The sequence below is a fragment of the Harpia harpyja genome, chromosome 7 (assembly GCF_026419915.1).
Source record: "Harpia harpyja isolate bHarHar1 chromosome 7, bHarHar1 primary haplotype, whole genome shotgun sequence".
NCBI lineage: Eukaryota > Metazoa > Chordata > Aves > Accipitriformes > Accipitridae > Harpia > Harpia harpyja.
This window is the reverse complement of record NC_068946.1, coordinates 43,831,894-43,853,854: the sequence shown is the minus strand read 5'-3', so window position 1 is coordinate 43,853,854 and position 21,961 is coordinate 43,831,894. Positions and strand designations below refer to the sequence as shown.

The 21,961-nt window shown below is 47.2% G+C and overlaps 1 protein-coding gene across 2 annotated transcripts in view; it reads right to left on the bottom strand.

Annotated features, from left to right (window-relative positions):
* Positions 1–21,961, bottom strand: part of GLI2 (GLI family zinc finger 2) — a 200,837-nt gene that overhangs the window by 14,333 nt on the left and 164,543 nt on the right. For both annotated transcript variants that reach the window (XM_052793128.1, XM_052793129.1), the window contains 6 exons: positions 15,647–15,848; positions 13,152–13,365; positions 11,400–11,513; positions 7,805–7,936; positions 4,051–4,200; positions 181–345 (listed from right to left, as the gene is read on the bottom strand). In XM_052793128.1, coding sequence (XP_052649088.1) covers positions 181–345; positions 4,051–4,200; positions 7,805–7,936; positions 11,400–11,513; positions 13,152–13,365; positions 15,647–15,848 — 977 coding nt within the window. The remainder of the gene's footprint in view (positions 1–180; positions 346–4,050; positions 4,201–7,804; positions 7,937–11,399; positions 11,514–13,151; positions 13,366–15,646; positions 15,849–21,961) is intronic.

Here is a 21,961-nt window from a genome sequence, read left to right as displayed (position 1 = left end):
AATATAAAGCTAATGTGGTCTGGCTCTCCAGCAAAATAAATCCCATTAAAAATAAGAAAAATCTCTCATTACAGTAGGTTTCTTTTTACATGAGTCCAGCATGTAAAGTGTATGTTTATTGTCAGCAAAATGAAAAAAAAAAAAAATCCCTCCGTTGAGCTGCTGTGAGCCCAGGCTTACCTCATTGGAATGCGTCCTGTTCTGGTGCTTGGCTCTGTCCGAGGCATTGGAAAAAGCTTTATTGCAGCCTTCGTGTTCACAGACATAGGGTTTTTCTCCAGTGTGGGACCTCAGGTGTGTCTTTAAGTTCTCCAAGCGGGAATAGGCTTTGGAGCAACCCTCAAACTAAAATAAAAAAACACAAGAGGAGTGATTAATTAACCAGAAAAATTTGATTTTCCCCCTGCCTAAACCCTTCTCATCTGTTTCTCATTCTTTCTTTTTTTCTTCCCTTTAAAGGGCTTGTGTTTTAGGGAACAACATCCACTTTGTTGGGAGAATTTGCTTCCCTAGGCAGGCTGAGAGTTTCAGCAAGTGAGTCATATTTAAGGTGCTGCTCCTTGTTGGGTACCCACCTGACATTTCAACAAGAGACTCTTTTTTCCAGCAGGATTGAACACCCCTCCACTCCTCCCAGGGCTCTCTTAGCCCCTCCTGCCATGGCTCTGCAGTTAACACACTCAGAAACAGAGGCCCTCTCCTTCCCACCCAGAGAACTGACGGCTTCTTGACAGTTTGGCCAGCCTTGCAACTTCACTAGCACCAGTGCTGGAAAGCCCAGACCATTCTCTAACACACAAGCAGAAATCTAGCAAGCTTTGAAGTTTCCCAAATTGCAGCTTGGGTCTACTCTCAGAGGATGCTGTGGTCAGGCTGTCTGACATTACGAGTTTAAAAAACAAGACTCTCAATCTTGAAGACAGATGGATTTTTGGATGACAAAACAGGCCAGGAACCTTCCTCCTGGAAGGAAACCAGCTGCCCACACAACGAGAAGGAGCAGCTTGGGAGAGACGGTGAGGCTTCGGGTCCTGCCACCCTCCACTCTGCCTGGGCTGGAGGCTTCTCCCTGCACCTGCCCTGACTGCAGCATGGGAGGATTTCACCTCAAACCAGGGAGACCGTCTTAAATGCTCTTTGACCAAACAAGCGGGAACTTACAAACACTTGAAGAGGTTTTAAGAAATGCGAAGCTCCCTTCCAAATTCTAGCTAAATGCTGCACTCACTGTTCAGCTGGGAGCATTGAAAAGCCCGTGCTGCACTTCCTATGCAAGCACCTTAAAACACACTTTAAGTTTCAACAAGCGGCCCCTCCTGTTGTAATGTATGCAAGCCACAGAGTGTTATATTTTAGTCAGATCACTTAAACATGTCTACAAGTTCAGCCCAGATGTGACAGCATTTCACATTGCTATGTTTGAATCTTGGCCAGTGAAGAAACCGGTGTCATAGCAGGATAGGTCATGCCACAGCTCAGTATCTGATTTCCCTGTGGGCAGCTGAATGGCCCTACGTGTCCAGAGATCTGGCCCTTTTGGGCAGAGGCCAAAGGCAGCTGTATGCAATAGCAACGGTACCTGTCTCCTTGTGCTCCACAGGCATAGGACTCACCTGCACTGCTAAGGAGTGAGGCAAACATGCAGCCCACGAAACCCATGAAGCACCTAGGCACAGGTTGATCCCATATAACTTTGTTGTGCTGGAAAAGAAGTAGGGTTACTTAAGCTTCCCTTTAAGGTCTAGCATAGGGATGGTGAACATAAGGCAAACTTGCTCTGGTCTCTTGAGATATCCAGATCTCCTCAAGGACAGTAGGAGCATCCTGCAAGAGCTGATTCCTTCCACGGCTTTGTCGAGGTGGGATAGATCCAGTTCCCCTGCCTCAGACAACTTTCATTAGCCCATTTGGCCCACAGAACATGCCACAGCTTTGAGGTAGCACAGTATATCCCTTTTTTCTCCTGCCCTGTGCAAAGAGTCCTTTTCAACTCAAGTTGCTTACAGTCACTGAAATACATCATTCCACTTGCTGGAAAACAAAGGGAACTCAGCACGAGGCAACTCATGTGTCCATTCTGGTTTTGCTGGATACTGACACAAAAATGCAGTTATTAAGAGCAAAAGTACTAAGGCCACATTTTCAAATAAGAGCTCCTCAGCAAAGCAGCCTGTGCATGTTCAAAGCAGTTGCTCCCACTCTTATGCGTGGATTTGATTATGCCAGTGGGAGTTCTGGCTGTCATCTGTTGAAATAATCCTTGACCAAATCCCAGGCTGCAATTAGGCTCATCTGTAGCTTTATGTACACCACAAACTTCTTGTCTGAAACAAATGGTGCTTTGAAAAATCACTGCCAGACTTGGACAAGGAATGCTCTGCCACAGAAGGGCTGCAGAGCTGCCATGTATCCCAGGCAATTGGAAACCGGTGGTACTCCAGTTCGGCGATAGTTGCTGTGACATATCGCACATGGAGGGACTGCAGTTCTCCAGGAGGCAGAGGATGACTTGAGACTCAAACACACCCAGCCTTGCTATTGCTCCAGTGTGACACAACCGAGGCTTGAAAGAGGCAGGATTGTGCAGTGGTGCTTTCTCCTGCTCCATTACAGCGCTGAAGAGGATGCAGTCCCTGCTGCTTTTTGTCTTCTGAGTACCTCTACCTGCAAGGGCAGGGCTAGACTTTCCCTCACTGCTCACTTTGTAGCACACCGACAATCAATGTTCCTTGATACTTTTAAGGAAGATTGGTAAAGCACTAGAACTGGGCAAAGTGCTTTAGACGATTAAAACAAAGGACATGGCCCTGTGCCCCGGGGAGCTTATGCTCTAAATTAAATGAACACAGGGCTGGAAGATTGATAAAGGAGTCATGCAGCAAGCAAATCATACATATCCTAATATTTGTAAGCAGGAGCTGGGGCAGAGCCAGGGAGGGAGCAGGGCTGGAAGTGACTAAGAGAAGGAAGATACGGGAGGAGGGCTCAGACATCTGCCAAGCAGAAAGCGAGACTCATCTCTGAGACCCTGGGGAGAGGAAAAGCATAATGCTGACAGCGGAGGAGGTATGAAAAACTGGCAGGAGGAGAAGGCAGGGAGCAGAAGATATCAAAAGACAGGGATGGACCTTCAGGAGGAAAAAGGGCTGAAGCATATGTGGAAAGAGATGGTGAACACCTCTCCTCTCCTACCAGTTGGCCACAGCCACTAAACTACACAGCTCGCTTCTCTCATGCCCCCCATCAGGCATCCTTGGCTGCCCATCAGCCTGTGGTGCGTTGGGAGACTCCATGTGTGAGGGCAGATATAGGCTTTAATATCTCGAGGTTGAAGAGGAGGTGAGCCCAGCTCTCCCATGTGCTAGATGAGCCTGTACCCCACAGGGCTGAGATACAAAATAGCAGCCCATGCTCTTCCTCAGGCAGTGTTTAACACTAGGCACAGTGCTGCTTGCATGCAGAAGGTCCAGGGACTGAGCTCCTCTTGGGGTTTAAGCACCCAGGGGTTGACCTCACCTCTGGATTAAGAGAGCAGAGGCAGGAGATATTGGCCCAGCTCCCCAGGCTGGAAGGAGGCTTGTCTGCACACTCAGGTACGTGAGTGAGGGAAAATTCCAGCCCCAGCAGCAGTACTGGGTGATGCCGAGTTAGACACGACCAGGGTTACGTGGTTCCCCAGTACGGGGTTACTGGATTTCCTTCTTGGATGTAAGCAACTAAATTGCTTGGTTGTCCACCTTAAGTGACTTGTCCTGAGTCACTCTGGATCTCTGTGGTAGAGCTGAACCCATTTTCCCCAAGGAAATGTAGTTTTGCCCATTAACACCTTGAACACCCTCCTTGACCGCTTGCCCTGTCCCCAGGCTGTAACCTGCAAGTAGCTATAACCTGGACACAGAGAGCTGGACTGGCCCAGAGCTGGGTGCCAGCAGGTACCCTGGGAGAGCCCTGCTTGAAGCCATGCCTGTGTCTGCACACTCATTTTTGTGACCACCAAAGTCCAGTCCCACTTGCCAAGCTGAGATGCACCATGTGTCCCTGCCAGCTCACCGTGCACTTGTGCGGCTTCTCTCCGGTGTGCCTTCGCATGTGCACCACCAACATGTATTGAGCCTTGAAGGGCTTCTGCTCCCGTGTGCAGTCCTGCCAGCGGCAGACAAATTCCTTCTTCTCCCCATGGATGTGATCGTTGTTGATGTGCTGGTAGGAGAGAAGGGAGAAGCAGGTCACTCCTGGAAAAGCTGATGCCAGCGAAGCACGCATGGTGCTCCGAAAGCCAGCCGTTCCCTCCCCAGTGCTTGCGGTCAGGCACTGCACCTGGGTCCCAGGTGCACAGATAACACCAGGGACACGGGAGCCAGCTCTGCGGTCTGGTGTGTCCTGCAGGAGAAGGCGCACAGCACCCAGCACACTGGGTACTGGGTCCAAAGCATCTGTAAACTGGAGGTTTGCAATAAGCCCTCTCACTTGTCTCTGCTGAACCCTCCTGTGCTGCATTTACGCAGCTGTGACTCTTTCCTGGGGTGCTGCTGGAGGATGGGGGAGAGGAGGAGACAAGCCTCGGTTGGACTCGATGATCTTAAAGGTCTTTTCCAACCTCAATGTTTCTATGATTCTATGATTCTAAGCCTACTTGTGCGCCAGCCCATACACCGGCCCTAAGACATCCACCTGCTGTCCAGTGCTGGCGGCTGGCAGGAAATGACAGCATCTGCGAGCTATGCGCCAAGGAAAGCTCAGTGGCCTCAGTTACTGCTAATTACTCGGGTCCGTGAAATCCTGTGCCGGGGCGTTGAAAAGCCAGACCCAGAACGGTGCCTTTGTCCACCCTGGGAGGAAGATGAGGGTTGCTTTTTCCCAGCCCAGGGCAGATGAAGCCCTGCCGAAAATAAACAGAGCCAGAGACCAGCCCATCGGCAGCACTGTTCCCGCGGCAGCCTTGTCTCTCTGAATGGGGTCTCACTGCCAAAAATAATGCCTGTCCTCGCTCCTGTGTTTTTCAGCAGACATTCACTGACAGGAAATCCTAAAATAAACCACTTTGGGTTTGGGTTTTGTTTTTTTTGCGCTGAGATTTTTCTCCAGCCCCCGCCTTCGTCCCCCTGTCCAAGGCCAGGCACGCATGTTGCGGCTCTGGATGAGACTTTCTTGGGGTGGTGAGGCAGCACGAGGACACAAAAATGCATTAACGCAGAATCACTGACCTTCACAGTCCTAGCTGAATCCACCCCAGCATTCTGTGTGCCATGGCCCAATCCTGGGGACAGGGACCTGCTGCTTGGGGCACCAGGTCTACCCAAGGGCAAGAGGAGGTGCATGGTCCTCAGCTCATCCCTTGGGCACTGCGGGTAAACACCGAGACCCAAAGCTGCATGCTGGGAGGGTTGGGGGCGGCTGAGTTTGGGAGAGGTTTCGTATGGGTTTGGAGCTCAGCTGCTTACAGTTCTGGTTTTATAACATGGCATCAGCGTGAGATTTTAGCCTCAGATGGTGGAAATCTGGTGAACCCCCCAGGAGACCCATGGACATGCTAAACCACATCCAAACCAGACTGGGAAGATATGTCTCCTGGCTCTGTTTGCGTGGGAGTCTGACTTGCAACCAACACTACACATGGCAGTGCTAGGAGTGGGGGAGTGCACAGGCTTGCCCTTTCGGTCCCGCTTGGGCCAGAGGAAGATAGGTTTATGGGAGGGGGACTATAACCCCCTTTTAGGCTTATGAACTCACTGTCTGGGCAACATCTGCTTCCCATCACACGGTGGAGGAGCAGTTGCACAACTCACCACACTTCAGCTATGGCTCCACAGTCCCATCAAAACCCCACCTGGCTGGAGGCTTTGCTTGGGCTTCTCTCAAATTGAGTGTGACCTTCGAGGCTGGGAGCAGCAGTGGTGCTTGCAAAACTATGTCCTTACTCCTGCTGCTCGCCGTTGACACGCACTTCTCCCACAAGTGCATTGCCCACTGTGTATGGAGAACAGACACTGCACGCCCAGGTACTTTGCTCTGCACACAAACTAGAGTTTTTCCATGCACGGTGGGATGCCATCTTCTCAGAAGTTGGCCCACAACATCTGTATTTCATTTGCATGTGTATTTTAGGCATCCCAAATCCACAACCCCATGTTGCTAGTAATCTTAGTACAGAAGCCTCCATTTTTATAACATTCCAAATTTAGGAAAATCTTGGACATTCCATCAGATATTTTTCTTTGGGTTTTCTCTGGAAATAAATTGTGCTGAGCTGCCTGGATCTGCCCTGCACTTTGCTCTGGGCAGAGTTAAAGATTTTTTCTTACGTCTGAGAAGGAAACGCACAAATACTGCTGGACAAATGTGAGCCCAGCCCATCTGACAGGGCTGCTGTGGTTTAACCCCAGAAAAGCAACGCCCCGTGGCATGCAATGTGCAACCCATTAAAACCTTATCACTCAACTGGCCCTGAAAACTATTTCCAAATCTGTCTCTACTCAAGGACTTGTTGCACTGAACCAGTGACTTCTGGCAGAGGTGGGCAGGTACTAGCCTTAGATGGAAGAAGAGCACATGCCCCAAATTATCATTTAGAGCGTGGTCCCTCTGGGCTAAGATAATGTTTGTGTGCGGAGCCTGGGGAAATGGAGACTAATGCCTACTTGGTGGTGCCTAAAGATGACTAAAATGAAGATATAAAAAAGGGTGAGAGTAGACATGAGCCCTCAGGAAGAGGGCTACATGTGAGTCGCACAAGGGTGGCCCCTAGCAGGCTCGGAGCCCGGCTGAGGCAAGCAGCAAAAGGCTGAAGGGAAAGGATAAGACAGAGGGTCCTGTCACAAAATTTGCTCAATCCAACATTTTGCTGCAAGCAGCAGGGTTGCTGGGGCTGGTGAATTCCCAGCAGCTCTGGGCTGGCTTCAAACAAATGGGGCTCGCACCACAGACCCAAAATGAGGCCTGGGAGGGTGCTGGGCTTGGGGCAGGATGGGGCTCAGACACAGATCATGTCTGATTTCACAGGCATTCACTCTGAGTTTGAGGGATTTGTTGACCCAAGAAGCCAAAGGAAACCAAAAGGTGGATTCCCGGGTGAAGCAAAGCACACGAAAGGCTCTTGGAATTAATTAGAACTGAAAATCTGATTAATGACTTGGTTTGGGGAAGCTTCAGAGAGCAGTTTTGACACTGGTTTGGGGACATCACTGTGATTATGGAAGCCCTATTTCCCAATTTTTAAAAAATCAACCTGCTTCCTGTATTTCGGGCTCTGATGGAGACAGTGGAGCATGTCTCCAAACTCTGGCAGCACTCTGTTTCTGTGGGAGGGATATGCTGAGCAGGTCAACAGCCTCTAAGTGATATGGCACCACAGCTCATGTCACAGCAGCATTAAAGGCTTTCACGGCCTGGACAAGGACTGGGGACATTACGGGTGATCCCTGGCCCATAGCTGGTGTAGGTGCGTGGGGAGGCTCAGTAAATACAGCCAGCAAAGAGGGAAGGGCTCAGCCCCCTTCCCCATTTTCTGATCAGGTCCTCTGCACAGAGCCTTCTGTCATTGGGTTGTGCACAAGGGAGACCAAAACTGCAGCCTCAGCAGCTGAGAAGAGAGCAACATCAAATAATCTATGAGAAGCTTCTTGCAGCTGAACTCCTTGGGGAGCAGCGACCTGCTTTGGCAGTGTTTACACACCATATCTCTGATTTGCACCTTTAGTAGCTCCCAGAGTGAGCTCTGGCTGTACAGCAGCTAGTGATAAAAAATGAGGACAAGTGCACAGAAACCCAAATTTATCGCTGGGGTTTCCTCCCAACCATTACTCACATGGACGAGCTGCTCTTGAGTGTCATATTCCTTTGTGCACCCTTCCCAGTGACAGTTCGTCTCATAAATAACCTCAGGCTCCTGTTTACATTCATCCTTATCTAGATCTTCTTTCAGGTCTGTCAGATGCTCCTGCAACACACAACGGTACATTGTATAAGGTGAACTTCTTTCATCTGAATTCCTCCGTCACTCATAGATTACAGGGCAGGTATCAACTGATCACAAAACTGTGCTCATTGCGGCAACATAACATCCTTGATTACTGTGAAATAATGAGTTACAGAGTTTTGGTCGAAATGGATCAGAGTTAATCACAAGACACAAAACACCTCGAAGCCATGGTCGCAGCAGTGCCTGGCTCCAGCCAGGTCATGGGCAGTCCCAGGAAAGGCTGGAGAAAGGAAAAGGCTGGCTTTTGACCTTCGGTTGTGTTCTTTGCTGGAGAAAAAGTTCTGATCTGGGGGGAGTGGGGAGCATGAAGAAACCACACTGCAGTCAGAGGCTAGTGATTACCACACTCACCTGACATGGGTTGGGGAGGGGGGGGTCCTGTTTTCTGCATCTTTCAAGAGATGAGAAAATTATACCTAACCCTTACCCAAAGATTTATGCCTGCAGGATACTCCACAGGGAAAGAGTGGTAAGCCCTCAAAGTACTCCTCTGAGATAGGGAAATTTGGGAAGATTGAGCAAGACCCGGTGATGAGTGGGTTGCAGAGCAGAGCTCCAGGGGCTCCAGACTCATAAATGAGTTACTTTAATGCTGGGCACGCTGTGAGCTCTCTCCTTAACTTCTCTGTCTAGCCAGCTCCTCAGTGCTAAATGAAGCACAGAAGATTTTTGTTATGGCTGCTATGAGGATTAAAACATCGGCACCTACTCAATAGTATAACATACAACCTAATTAGTACAATTTAGAGGTAAGGACAACTGTTGGCTCTGCGTGCGTCAGACACTTGCACTACAGACAGGGCAATCAGCAGCCAATATTGGCTTGGGAATTTAACAATACAGAACCCTGCAGGCTTTGACCCCCTTCATTCCCTTTCCTCCCAATTACTACTACTGCCCAGTGCAGAGCATCCCGCCTCCAGGCCAGCTTTAGACAGGAGCGTCTGGGGTGACTGACCACATCAGACACTGTTCCTCATGATGTGGTGCTCCAGTTGGCCCCATAAGTGTGTAGACACAGCCAGACCCATCTCAAACTGCCTCTGACCTGCCCAAACGGACCTATCTGGCTGCCATCTCCTTCCCCACCAACACCTTCCCAATGCCTACTGAGGGGCTGCAATGATTAATGACTTAATGGCATTATATGACTTGCAAAGTGGGATGTACTATATGAAAGTTCAACAATTTTCATTAACTAGCTCATGACATACATGCCAGCTGTGACTTTTCAATTCAAAAATTTAGATATGGAGAGGAAGAGATTTGTTTTAATTAGCTCTTAATTTAAAAAAAAATATTGTAAGGTGGCTCTTGGGACAGGAAACTGTAGTAATTTACAGAAAGACTTCTGGAGATTCAAACTATATCAGAGCCCAGAGCAATAATCTGAGAAAGTTCAAACAGCAGCTTCTTTTTCCTGCAATTCCTATTTGGTTGAGCTGTGAACATTATTCTTGTTGAAACATTTCTCTCCGTGCAAACTGTGGTCTCTGGAAAAGTGAAATTTTCTACTAAAAATCTTATTTTGCCAAAATTTTTATACTTTCTGTTGGAAAAAATGGAATTGAAACCATTTTAAATTGTTGAAGAGGATTGACTTGTTTCATTTCTGGCTAGTTCAATGTTAATCTGAATCTCTACTGGAGCTATTGTGGTATCGTAAGGGTACAGTAACTCAGGTCCCTCATGCCTAGTGCTCCACTGTGTCCCACAAATCTTGTCTGGATTGCGTTTTTTATAGCACAAACCATCGTGGGAGACGCTGTCTGGCCAAGGATTTTAAACACCCAAACCACAACTCACATGAGGCGTTTCCAGCACAGCATTTCCAAAACAAAACACACACATGCGTGCTTTTTTGGGGATGGATGAGCTTCATACTCTGCAAAAAATGTATCAGTCAATAATTAACTGACTGTAACTCAACTTTTCAGCACAGTCTCCTGCAGAACAGGAATCCCCAAATTTAACAAGTTGCTGTTGCTTAGACCAACCGAAGAGGAGACACCCCCTACGTTTAGTCTTTTAACCTGTCCTCCTTGCCAAGAATGGGCTGTCTCTTACAAGGTACTTTCCACTAATTTCCCAGTCAATACTGAAATGCTGCAAGATGTGAAGCCTACATTTCCCTTGGGGTATTACTTCAGAGATCTCCTCATTAGGAACTATTAGACGACCAGCGTGCGTTTTGCTTCTCTTAATTTCACCTCGCTATTCTAATCAAACCTTCTTGCACCGCTTTAAACTACTCCCCCACTTCTTTCAGTGCTTATTCTTATTTCACATAAGACCAGTGGACGAAACTCTGGGGCAGGGCTGCAGGGGTGAGCCAGGCTGATGCTATCCAAGCACTCCCTGCGACTGGGTGCACACCTCTTCACCTTGGAGCGGAGAACGGAGGATGATAGCCATTGAGCAAGCAGCTGTCTGTCCCACAGCTCCTCTGCTACAGATACTTTGAGAAAACAGGTGATGGCTTTCAAATCTTTTTTCATTTGCTGCAAGAAATAAACACGTGGCCTTATTAGGCCAGGTGGTGGCCAGATTGGTTTTTCAGGGCATGTGCTTTTGCAGCAGTGTGTAGATGCACTCCTAAACTCAAAGCTCCAGAGAGGTGCCTCTTTGCCCTAATCGTGCTGACTACAGCATGTTTATCTTTCCCTGATATGCTATCTTCATCAATTTTACCAGCCCCCTGATGACTGCACACGTTGCTGTCCCCATGCATCATGCTGAGACCTGCTCCTGAACCAGGGCAGAAGGAGAAATTTGTCATCAACTCTTCCATTTGCTTGACAATAACATGGCCTAATATTTCATGAAAATGAAGTGCCCAGAGCACTCCTGATAGTTTACAGTTGTGATAAAGGACGGTCAGATGGATACTGTCAGCCATTAAACAGTTTGCAATCACAGAGCTCCGGAAAGAAAGCAAAGGCCTTTGGGCCCTTCTTGGTGTCAAATGTTGTGTCACCAGTGTAAAGGATGTTTCTAGGAGCAATTCCTTGTTGAATCAAGAAGTCGTCCTTTTTTGCAAGTTTTCTACCTACATGCAAGATTCCCTCATAATCTATGTTTGCTCTGAGACACTAATGCTGCTTGCTTATCAGCACAGAAAACTCAGACATCATTTTTAAATTATCACACTTGAAATATTCCCTCCCTCCTTTTTTTCTATCCAAGCACAGCAACAGCAAGCTGAGTCCCAAGCACCCATCGAATGCTTCCCTCAGTCACTGCAGCTCCGCCCTGTACCTTGCCGGGCTTCATGCTCCAAAAGACACCCGCCTGCCTGGCAGACTTTGATGCCTTGCTCCCAGCTGCAGCAAAAGGTGCCAAGAGTGTCGTTCCCAGAGACAACGAGACCCAGCAGCTAGCTGCCTTGGCCCCACAAGACGTCTTGCACCAGGAAGGTTACCTGTGTGGTTGGGGACGCTGGGGGCAAGCCCTCGACTTCAGTCTTGACTTTGCTGCGCTTGTTAATTACTGGATTGACTGTGCTGCTCACGGCCGACTCACTGCTCTGCTTGCTCTAGGAAAGAAAACCAGGCAAGATATGGCACCGGGGTTTGGGAGGAGAGGCAGACTTCAGCCCACCTCCTTATTAAAAATTAACTTAAAAATCAGTCAAGGTTGAACTTCAGGAGTGGCCGGGGACAACAGGGTATTGGGCTGCTGGCCCGGGTTTCACATGAAAACTAGTCTGTGTGGGTTTGTGCAAGGCAGAGAGATGGAAGAGAGGGAAGAATCAAGGGCAGCATCAGCTTCTGCAGGCTCACCAGTGAGATTGGCCTTGTTGCTGCTGCTACGTTTCAGAGTGATCCAGTCGCTGTCAAAGCCATCAAAACCTTATGCAACCCCCACTCAAGCCACGATTTTATTTCTCAATGCGATGAAATGATTTGTTGAGAAAATGAATTCCTGGGGGGAGTGGGGGGCTCTGGTTACATGCGAAGGCTCTGGCATGCTGGGTGCATGAAAGGCTATGTGTATATTTTGCTAAGCTCTTAAAAAATGAGAACAACTTCATGAGAAAAACCATCCCATTGTATGTGCATAAAATTGGAACATTAACATTTTAAATAGACTCTTGCTAATTGCTCAAGATTGGTCCTGCAAGTTATTAAACAGGGGCATAACTCCTGCCAGCCACATTATTTTGGTAGCCAGTTTGTAAGAAGAAAACAAAACCGATCAATCAAATAACCTTCAATAACAAACAGAGTTTGCAGTGCAGCAGCCATGAGAAACCCTAAAACAATAAACCAGTCTGAAAAGTTCAGTATGATACAACTAAAACAACAATTTGAAATGGGTGTGAAATGAGGTGAAATAAGTCTTTGGGGAGAAAAGCAACTGCAATTTAAACTTCCAAGGAATGAAAATGGGAAGGAAAAATGATTAAAAATGTGCTAGACATATTCACTAACCCTGTGCATGTGGAGGGCTTGTGCATACATGCACGTGCCTGTGTGAACTCACAGGTATTTGCAAGGACACATTTGAGGTGTGGGATTTCATACATATCATGGCATTCCCAGTTTTCAAAATCTGGCCCTTGGTTTTGCAAACCTTAACAGTAAAAATCAACAGCAGAGATACACTGAGAGAGTACCTACTGAAAAAGATGGAACTATAAGTAAAATGGCTAGAGGTCCTAGGTAAGATGCACTTATTTGTTAAAGAGGAAGGGAATAAGGCGTTTTAAGACCATTGGTATGGTTCATACCAGTAGAAGAAAGGAAGGAGGGATCTGTGAAGGAACTGATGAAGCTTGGTTCACAGTACTCGGGTGTTTATCTGGCAAAACACTCCAGCATGTGCTGAATTCCCTCGATTTCAATAGCACATAACACATGTTCAAGGAGATTTGCTGCCTGAGATGACCCTGCGTATCATGTTCAATGCTTTGATGGACCAAGGCCTTTGGTTCCTGCATGGGTAGGTATGTGTGTGCATGCAAGGAAGGGAGGGCACAAAATTTGCCTGTGACTAGTCCAGAAAAGCTTTGCCAGGAGGCAGAAAGAGCAACGTAAAGGGAGAGAGTGAGTAAAAAGAGAGCAAGTAAAACTCCCACAGCCACCACGAAGGGCAGTGCTCATCCCACGGAGAACGTGCCTCCCTTTCCCTGTGTGCCATGCATGGAGAGAGCCAGGATGGCCGTCCCTACCTGGCTGGAGTCAGAGATGCAGTTGCTGTTGCTGCTGATCTGTGCCGGCGGTGGGTTGACGGAGATGACCGCCATATGCTGACGCGGGGGGAAGGTTGGGGACGGCTGTATGAGGGGAGGAGTGTGTCCGAAGGCTGAGCTCAGGCCTCTCTGCTGGGACAGGATCTGCTGGTACGTCACGGGGTTAATGGGGTGGGGGAAGCTGAACGCCGGACTGCAGCAATAGGAGGAGGAAAAATGATGAGGCGTTATTTTAAACAATATTTTTCACGTTAGCTTGCGACTGATTCAAGTTTGGCTTCCTGGAGACTCCAGGAGACAGGTTGCAATGCCCCAGCTTGATGCCTTCAATGCCACCATAAGCCTGACAGCCTGCTTTACTGCAAGGACAGATTCATCTCGTGTGTGCCTCTGCTTCCTATGTTTAAAAACAGCCAAAGCCCTTGGCAGAGAGTACAGAAAAGGATGGGACATGGACACATCTGGCTTTGCAGCCCCTGAGGCTCCCGGGTTTTCCCAGGCAGACCTATTCTGCAGACTCGCAACCTTGGGGTTATGCTACCCCGGATATAAAAAACCAGCATCACCTGGCTGACCTGGCACAGATTACAGGGGGGATGAATAACTGTCCATTTAACATACTCCAAACCCATGTAATTTACTCTGCATTCAGGTGAGGGGAGTGCTGGCTCAGGAGACTGCTGCAGTATGTCACCCTTCATATGTAGGTCACTGGTTCAGCTCCAATCTAGGTCGGCCGTGACCAGAAACACCACCAGCTCCTGGCTGCTTGGGGGCAACAGGTCTGAGCCAGGATGCAGCAGTCGACAGCGTTAAAAACAAAGCTCTGCTTTTGGAAAGAAGGGGTTCACTCCTGGGGTGAGCCCTCTTGGCAGAGATGGAGAAGCATGGGAGATGCTCTGCTCCCTGTACTCTGGGTGGGTGATGCACAAACCATAGACTCTCAGCCCCAAAATTGATTATTTCCCACCTTTAAGAGGTGGCCGCCCTGAACCTTTACCCTCATGGTATTTTCTCTCATATTACTAAAACTGTCCACAGTGTGAGTGCTCAGAGAACAGGGCCATAATTAGCAACATGCTTCATTTCCGATTTTGCTTTTAGAGAAAATACTTATTGCTGGTGACCATAGAATTAATATTTCAGTTCCAAACCAGTTAATGACAACTTGACCAAAAGAATAAAGGGTAAAAATCACTACAGTGTAAAAGAGGTCTGGGAGTTAAATATGCGCTGCAGCAAATGAGGTGTGATGGCAGGCTGCTGCACAGCTTTGTTATGTTACAGTAAAGTCCAAAAATGACTTTCTGAAGTGCTACTAGGATCTGGGTCTGAGCGGGTGAGAAAGGATTTCATTCCTGTCACTAAGACATTGTTAGAATAGTAACAAAAGTCTTTTCACCCCAAATTGCTGACAGTTATCCTGTTATATATGTAACCCATTTTACAATTCCTGACATTTAAGATACACCTTTAGAACACTGAGAAGAGTTTCAAATTCTTTATTATTACTTGATCATTCCCTTGGAGGCCATCAGCTGACCATTGGGCCTGACTGCTCTCTACTGATTTGTTGAAAATACCAGATGTTACCCTGAAAAACTTAAAATCTGAGTACAAGATGAGATGCTACAGGTATGCCCAGTTAACGACAACAGGTGAAAAGACTAGAAAAATATGATTACCAGACAAGGAGTTGCAATTTGTTTAAGTAAGCATTATGTTTGATTTTACAGTCAATTTCTAAATGATGCTGCCAGATAAAGTAACTTATAAAATTAATGTTATAGTTACTAATGGCAATATCTCTGTTTTTCCCTACAAATTTTAGGAGTGCGTGATCTTTATAAACCCTCGCTTTGCAACATCAGTGTTAATTAGAGCTAACATTTTTAACAGTTAAGTAATAAAAAGAATAATAACATTGTGAAACTTGGGTGAAGCAATCACGGCAGGAATTGGCAACAGTGAGCTGCCTAGTGTAAGTGCTTTTTAATTAAGATTTGAACAAAACTTTACTCAAGGGCTTAGATTTGTTTTAAATATGTTTTTAGAATTTAGCTCTTCAATCCGCCCAGATAACATTTTTTTTAAGAACGTGGGCCAATAATTTGGAGAATACTTTGGGGCAATCTCTTAAATCAGAGGGTTTCTTAACCAGTCCAACTGCTCACAATGAGCATTTTGTTAGACGAATTTATTCTCTGTTTCTGCTTGCAGGGAGGCACAATCATACTGTAAGTACTGGAAACTGGTAACCAATAATCCCAATCCAGCAACCTCCCGCCCCGCCTATGCCACAAAGTACCCTTCCACATGCAAAACCAGATGGGGGCTTTGATTTAATACACTACACAGCCCCAAAGCACAAAAGCAGAGGTTGCAAGGAAGGGAAGGTCTCCCTTGCTGGAGGATCCCCCCTCCTTTTGCGGGGATGGTTATGCAGCTGAATGGAGCCGGTCCCAGAGCTTTACCTGATTGTCCCGGCAGATAAATGGCCATAGGAGCCACTCGCCGCTGAACTGCTTCTGGAGTTGTTGATATACGCCACAAGAGAGTTTGGGGAGGTCCTGATCATCGTCTGGAGATCAATGCTGGCATCAGACAGTGGGGAGATAGACAGGGCTCGTTTTCGGCTTAATCTCGGAGTCACCCGCGGACTCGAAAACCGGGACACTGGAGGAAAGAGAGACTTTGTCAGACAAAACCAGCGGGCTGCTTCCTTCCTTCGGGGGGGGCAGGAGATGCTGAGACCCGCTGCACTTGTGACTGCTGTGGAATGTTCAGGAGCCAGGAGCAGCGCGGGGACCAGCTGCACTTTGACAGGAGGTTTCCTCTCTGCTGGGTGCTGAATGACAGGGGTCAGGCAACACCACCAATGCCCGCTTGCTTCACCCTCCTTGGGGAATAAACAGAAGCTTGTCCATCACCCCCTTTCATTGGCGCTAAGTTAACTTAAAATTAAAAGGGAAAAGGCCCTGCAAGGCTTCCATGAGCGCAGCCATCCCCGTTGACTCGGTGGCAGGAGCAGCGGGCCAGAAGAGCCGCACGTCAGAGCCGGGGCAACCCTTGGAAATGGTGTGTGTGCTTGAGTGCGGAGGGAGCGGAAACCAAACGAGGGCGAGCACAATGCTGCCCATCCAATTAACGAAGGAGGCGAGGATCCAGGAGCCCCGAAAGTAAATTAAGAGTTTTAAGAAAACCAATTTGGCAGCCTAGGCACAAAGTTCAAGCTCTCCCCCTCCGAGGGGACCTGCCAGTGCCTGGACCCTATTAGCAATTGTCAATCATTCGGGCATGAAGTCATTTCCAACCCTGCCAGTCCCGTTTGTGGATCTGCAATTCATGGAGAGTTACTACTGTATGAATTTGGCTTCCCCCAGCATTTCGGCACTGCTAACTGGAACGACTGACTTCATCAAGAGGAAACTTGTCCAGGCCCAACCCACCTGCAACTCTCCGAGGTGGCACGGACGGGAGCTGGGCATGGGCCATATCACAACATTCCCTGATACCAGGGCACCAGATCCAAAGCCTGCCTGAGCCCTAGCCCTGGCTGGAATGGCTCATCCCTCCAAAGCAATGAGAGCAGCGTTTAGGTCACTTATCTTTGAAAAAAAGATTTCTAAGGGTAAAATATGCCACTCAGCCATGGGGTCTGGCTGGTAATCCCTGTCATCCACCCAAGGGTGCAGGAAGGCTCAGCTGCTCCAGCTCCTTCCCTCGATGAGTGCGGCACTGTATTACTACCCGGCTTTTCCAGCGGTGGTCTCCCCAGAAAGCTTGCTGTGGGTATATCTTATTAAACATGGTGAATAAAACAGTAACTTGCCCAGACAGGCAATATGAGCTATATTCCTCTAGTTGGTTGGAGGGACTGATTTTGGTTGCATATCACCAAACACAAGCCCAGCACTTTGCAAGAGCATAAACTTTCTGTCCTGACGACAGTGCTGGTATGTGAGAGGGTGAATGGGATGTACAAGGAGGTAAAATATATCCTGCCAGCATGACCAAATGGTTCTTTGATTTGTGTTGGCTCACAGAAGTTTGTGTCAACATTTCCCTGAGACCAGTGGCTGGCTGGGTTGCAGTCTCCTAGTCTCCTCGTGACTCACCCGTGTACCTAAGTGGCTCTGTCATTACCATGCCTGGGTGCTGTGTAATCAACGGGTTTTAGCACCACCATCTCCTTATTACCCATAATGTCCCCTGTTGCACAAGACAAATGACTTGCCCAAGGTCCCACTGGAAGTCCAAGGCTAAGTTAGTACTTGAACCAAGCACTTTTGTGACTTTTGTCCCACACCTAAGAAGCTTCAGGGGTTGCTAGCTGCAATGCCTTTACTGCAATACTGACAATATTGGGAATTTCTCCTAAAAATCAGGTTGTTGCATATATGCTGAACACCTTCTTACAGTATTTTGTATAACTACATTTTGCAGCCTCACGAGGCAGGGACATGCTAGAAAACGTGACTGAAGGATCAGGTAGCAAACAGAAAGAGCAGCAGTTGTCCATAAAAATAACCTCCCGAGTGTTAAAGCTGTCCCATGATTTGGAGGGACTAGACTCAAACTTTCCTAACGTTTGCAGCTGGCAGACTCCAGCCCTGTTCTGCTGTGGTGAGTGGCACTTACCTTGGGAGCTGGAAAAGTAGCAGCTGGTTTGTAGAGGCACTATGGACACAAAGCCAAAATGAGCAAATGAACTTCCCTCAGCAAAGGCTGGCCCTACCTAAAGGCTGGAGTGGAGCATTCCCAAACTTCACATCTGGTTCATGAAATCTGGGCCCTGCCAGAGCCCTGGACCAAGCAACATGAGGGTTGCTTGGGTCTAGATCATAATAGTCAAAACTGTGCTCTGTCCACAACATATTAATGTAATGTAATTGATTTGAACTAATTAAACTTCCCCCCCCAGCCCCGGCCATAAGACTTCTTGATTCAATACATGGGCCACAACCTGGAAAGACCTGGGTGTTGTTGCAAGTCTTCCCCAGCCATACCTCCTTGAGCAAGTTGCTGCTTCTTTCTGTGTCCCTATTTCCTAGCGCCATCTATTTAGATGAGCTCCTTTAGATAGGGTTTGTGTTTTATACTGTATGTATTGCACCAAGTGCGATGAGGCTCCATCTCAGCAGAGTTGTCAGTGTTTCTGTCCTACAAATAATATGCGTCTTTCCAGATATAGATATTGTTTTCTGCATTTGCATTCCCGCAGTCTCCTCCTTCTCTAACAGAAGGAAGCAGGCCAGATTTGACAGTCATATTTATCTCTGTTACTCCCACACCTCAAGGGAGATCTGTTTATTAATGTGCCACTTCCCTTGATAAATTACTAAATAGAAAGAAAAGCCTTGTACTCATTTCTCGCTGTTCCTTCCCATGATTTATGTCCACAGTGCTGGTTCAGCCATTGGTTGCCATTAATTTACAGAGGGAAGAAGTCCTGTTGTCCAACAGAAACCTGGGTTTTGGCAGTGCAACCAACGTGGGCACCCCTCCCTGCTGCACACAGGTACGTCATTTTTTCCTGATGTAAAACTCTGCTGGAAGCTGTCAGATTTGCAAGCTGGCCTGGGAATTCTCCAGCCCAAAACCAGTAATATGCATTACGTTAGCGTCCGCTCTAATTTAGATCTTGCGAGTACCGTGGGCTATCTAAAATGTTTGATAGCAGATCCAATATGTTGGGCTCATGCTTTACACAAAAGCCTCTTACGTCTTGCGGGCTTCCAGGGAGAGCTGTGACCTAAAATCGTGCTATGGATGAAAAATTCCTCTCTTCTCAATGACAGCCTGCCCAAGGTACCCAGGAAGAGAAGCATCTGGGAAACGGAAAAGGAGTTTAACCAAATGAAGAAGTGCTCATCAGTGCATTGAGGAAGGGGGAATCTTTTCAAATTTATTATTCAAAAGCAGATTAGCAGCACTGGGATTGTTCTTAATAATAAAATTGGCCTGACCTAATCCCCTGATCTGAGGACACTGAGCATGAACGTTCAATGATACCAGGCAGCAGTGAAGATAAGCATTAGTGTAGTTGTACACATAGGCAAGGTGTTCAATATGAGCTGACTGACAGCCACTCGAATACGTAAGCAAAATCCTCTGTTGCCTGAGGTCCAGTGATGTTTCAAAGGAAAAACCACATACAACTTCTTCAGCAGTGACTGTGCCCAGAGAAGTAAATGAAGGCAGGATCCATTTTTCAGACACAGAGACAGAGAGCCTCGGGAGGATTTATCGCTAGTGCTCCCTCACTGATCATCCCTTCAAAAATGCTGACTTATCAAAATGAACAGGGTGCGTTTCAAGACTTTTTAATGTTTAGAAATATGTTGGGGGAAGTTTCCAAACTCCCAGAGTACCCCCTTCAACACTATCAGAAGGAAAAAGTCTGGTATTTTTCCATTGTTGTTCTAAAAGATGTTTTGTTCAGAAACCTAAAATCATTACGGGTTAAAATGAATTTTAAAAAGTCACACACTGAAATAAAAGTAGGAAATTATTTTAAAATTAATTCCATTCATCTAGCAGCATTTCAGTTTTTAAAATTAATTTCTCTATGCCTCTCTACCTCAGATGGAGACCTTTTTTACCTTCAGTTTCTTTCCCTTGAATACTACTAAGAGATGGTAACACTCTTTCTCACCCAGGTCCAGAAAGAAGTGATGGGCCAAAGTCCACACAGCAAAACAAGAAACAAGACAACTCCATGAGATACCTGTATCATTGCCTCCTCTGGTGTTTGATAACATTTCCAGCCAAATACATTTACAGCATGCCCAGGATGGGTGGTGGCTGTTCCTGTATCAATTTGCTCTGCTACTTCTACCTCTCATCTTGAACGAACACCTGTTAAAGCCAGCAGATGCTTTCCACTGACTTCCATGGACTTTGGAGCACAGAATAAATGTGAATGTAAAAGCTGACGTAGAGACACCCCTGTCTGAAATATCTCATCTTTACTTTCAAACTAATTCTCTCCCACTTGGAAAAAATGCTATGTTTATGCAGTCATTTTTTGGACATACTAACAGCTTGTTTTTTATTTATTCAGTGTATATTAAATGAATTAGCTCTGAATGGAAGAAACCTGATGCTTTTTTGTTTGTTTTTGCGAAAGGTAAAGATACCTTTTTAGAATTCAAAACTACTTCAGATTTCAAGCAACAACAAAAATGTCCTTTGGCCTAAAGTGAGACACAGGAAATTTTAAGCCAAAAGACTGTCCCCTTCTCTCTCAGAGTTAGGAGGAGATTAAAATGGAGATGTGAACTGGTGAATGGAAGGGTGCAGTAAAGGTTGAGCCAAAGCTCTGGACATTGGTGATAGCGTTGTGGATGGCTGCTCATGAAGGTCAATAAAAAATTTACCATAGGCCTTTGCCCCCTGCTGCCTCGTCTTGCAAGAAGTAAATTCTGGATACATTTTACAGTGTTTTAACTGGTGTGCACTGGCCTTTCCGTGCTGTTTCATACATAGACCCAGATACACTGACTGTCACAGGCTCAGCTCTACATGCTAGAGAATAAATGTAACCCACATATTTTAAGAAACCTTTTAAAACTGCCTGGAATAACTTTTTAGCAGAAAAAAGCTTGACTTTACAGCAGCATTATCTTTGCAGGGTAAATGTAAACACCACAGCTCACAACTGAAATCCATTTCTCTCCTGGGGCGGGGTTTAAATATCCCATTTCTAAACTAGCAAGAATTCAAGGGTGAATTTTCAAGTGACACTGCCCACGTCTGCCAAATGTCCCAGCCCGGTCCTCCAGCCAGCCTAGAGCTGGGAGGAAAGTCCAGATTTCTTGGTAAAAAGGTAAAAGTTTCCCTGGCAGTTTCCTACAGTGTCTATGAATTATCACAGCCACGGGTTGCTCAGAAACTGGGATGTTCTTCCCAAATTTAGATTTATCCACAACAGGCCAGTGAAGAGCCAAATGGTCAGCTTTTACACATGTGGTGGCTTGTGGTCTGACTCCCACGGCTCTTCCCAGTGCTGTTGTGCCGAAGGGCAGGATCAGACCCCGGGTCACGTGGGAGGCGGGAGCAGAGGTTCCTGCTCCGACCACTCGCCATGGCTGTGAGCCATCAGAGGGACATTACAAGAGATGGTTTTCCTGGAGGGAGATTTCAGACCTCGTATCACACTAGAAATAGTGGCAGCAAAACCCTCCTGAAAGGAAAGGCCAGGCACTCAGTGGGAGCTCCTCTGAGACTCCTTCAGGGCAAGGAAATCTCAGGCATCTCTTTACAGACAAGCATGTTGCTGTGATCTCGACTGCAGAGGGATGTCAGGGGAATCTGCTTCCAAATGGCCAAGCCCTTAAGGCACATGGGCTGCAGATGGCTCGCTCCCTCTCCTCACCGAAACACGGCCAGAGCCACCGCTTCCCCTGCATCCCCTGACCAAGACACGGGATAAATACAGCATTATCAAAATGGTCCGTCTTCCTGGCCACTCACCAAGAAAGCTCCACCCAAAGCATACAGAAATATCCCCCTCCTCCCATCATCAAATTAAATCCAAGGGCAGCATAAAAACCCAGGATGATCCCTTAATCAATAAGCAGCAGCAATAAACTACAAACACTCCTCGCATAACCAGTTCCTTATTCCCCTCTGCCCTTCTGCAGCGGCAACACACGTCTTACTTAGACTGCAGCAGATGCTGGACATTTGTTCTGGCACCAGACGCTGTCCTGGGACCCTTCTTTCTGCCCTCCCCGGGCTGATCAACTTTGCAGTTCAAGGAATACTAATGCTTCCCTCAAATC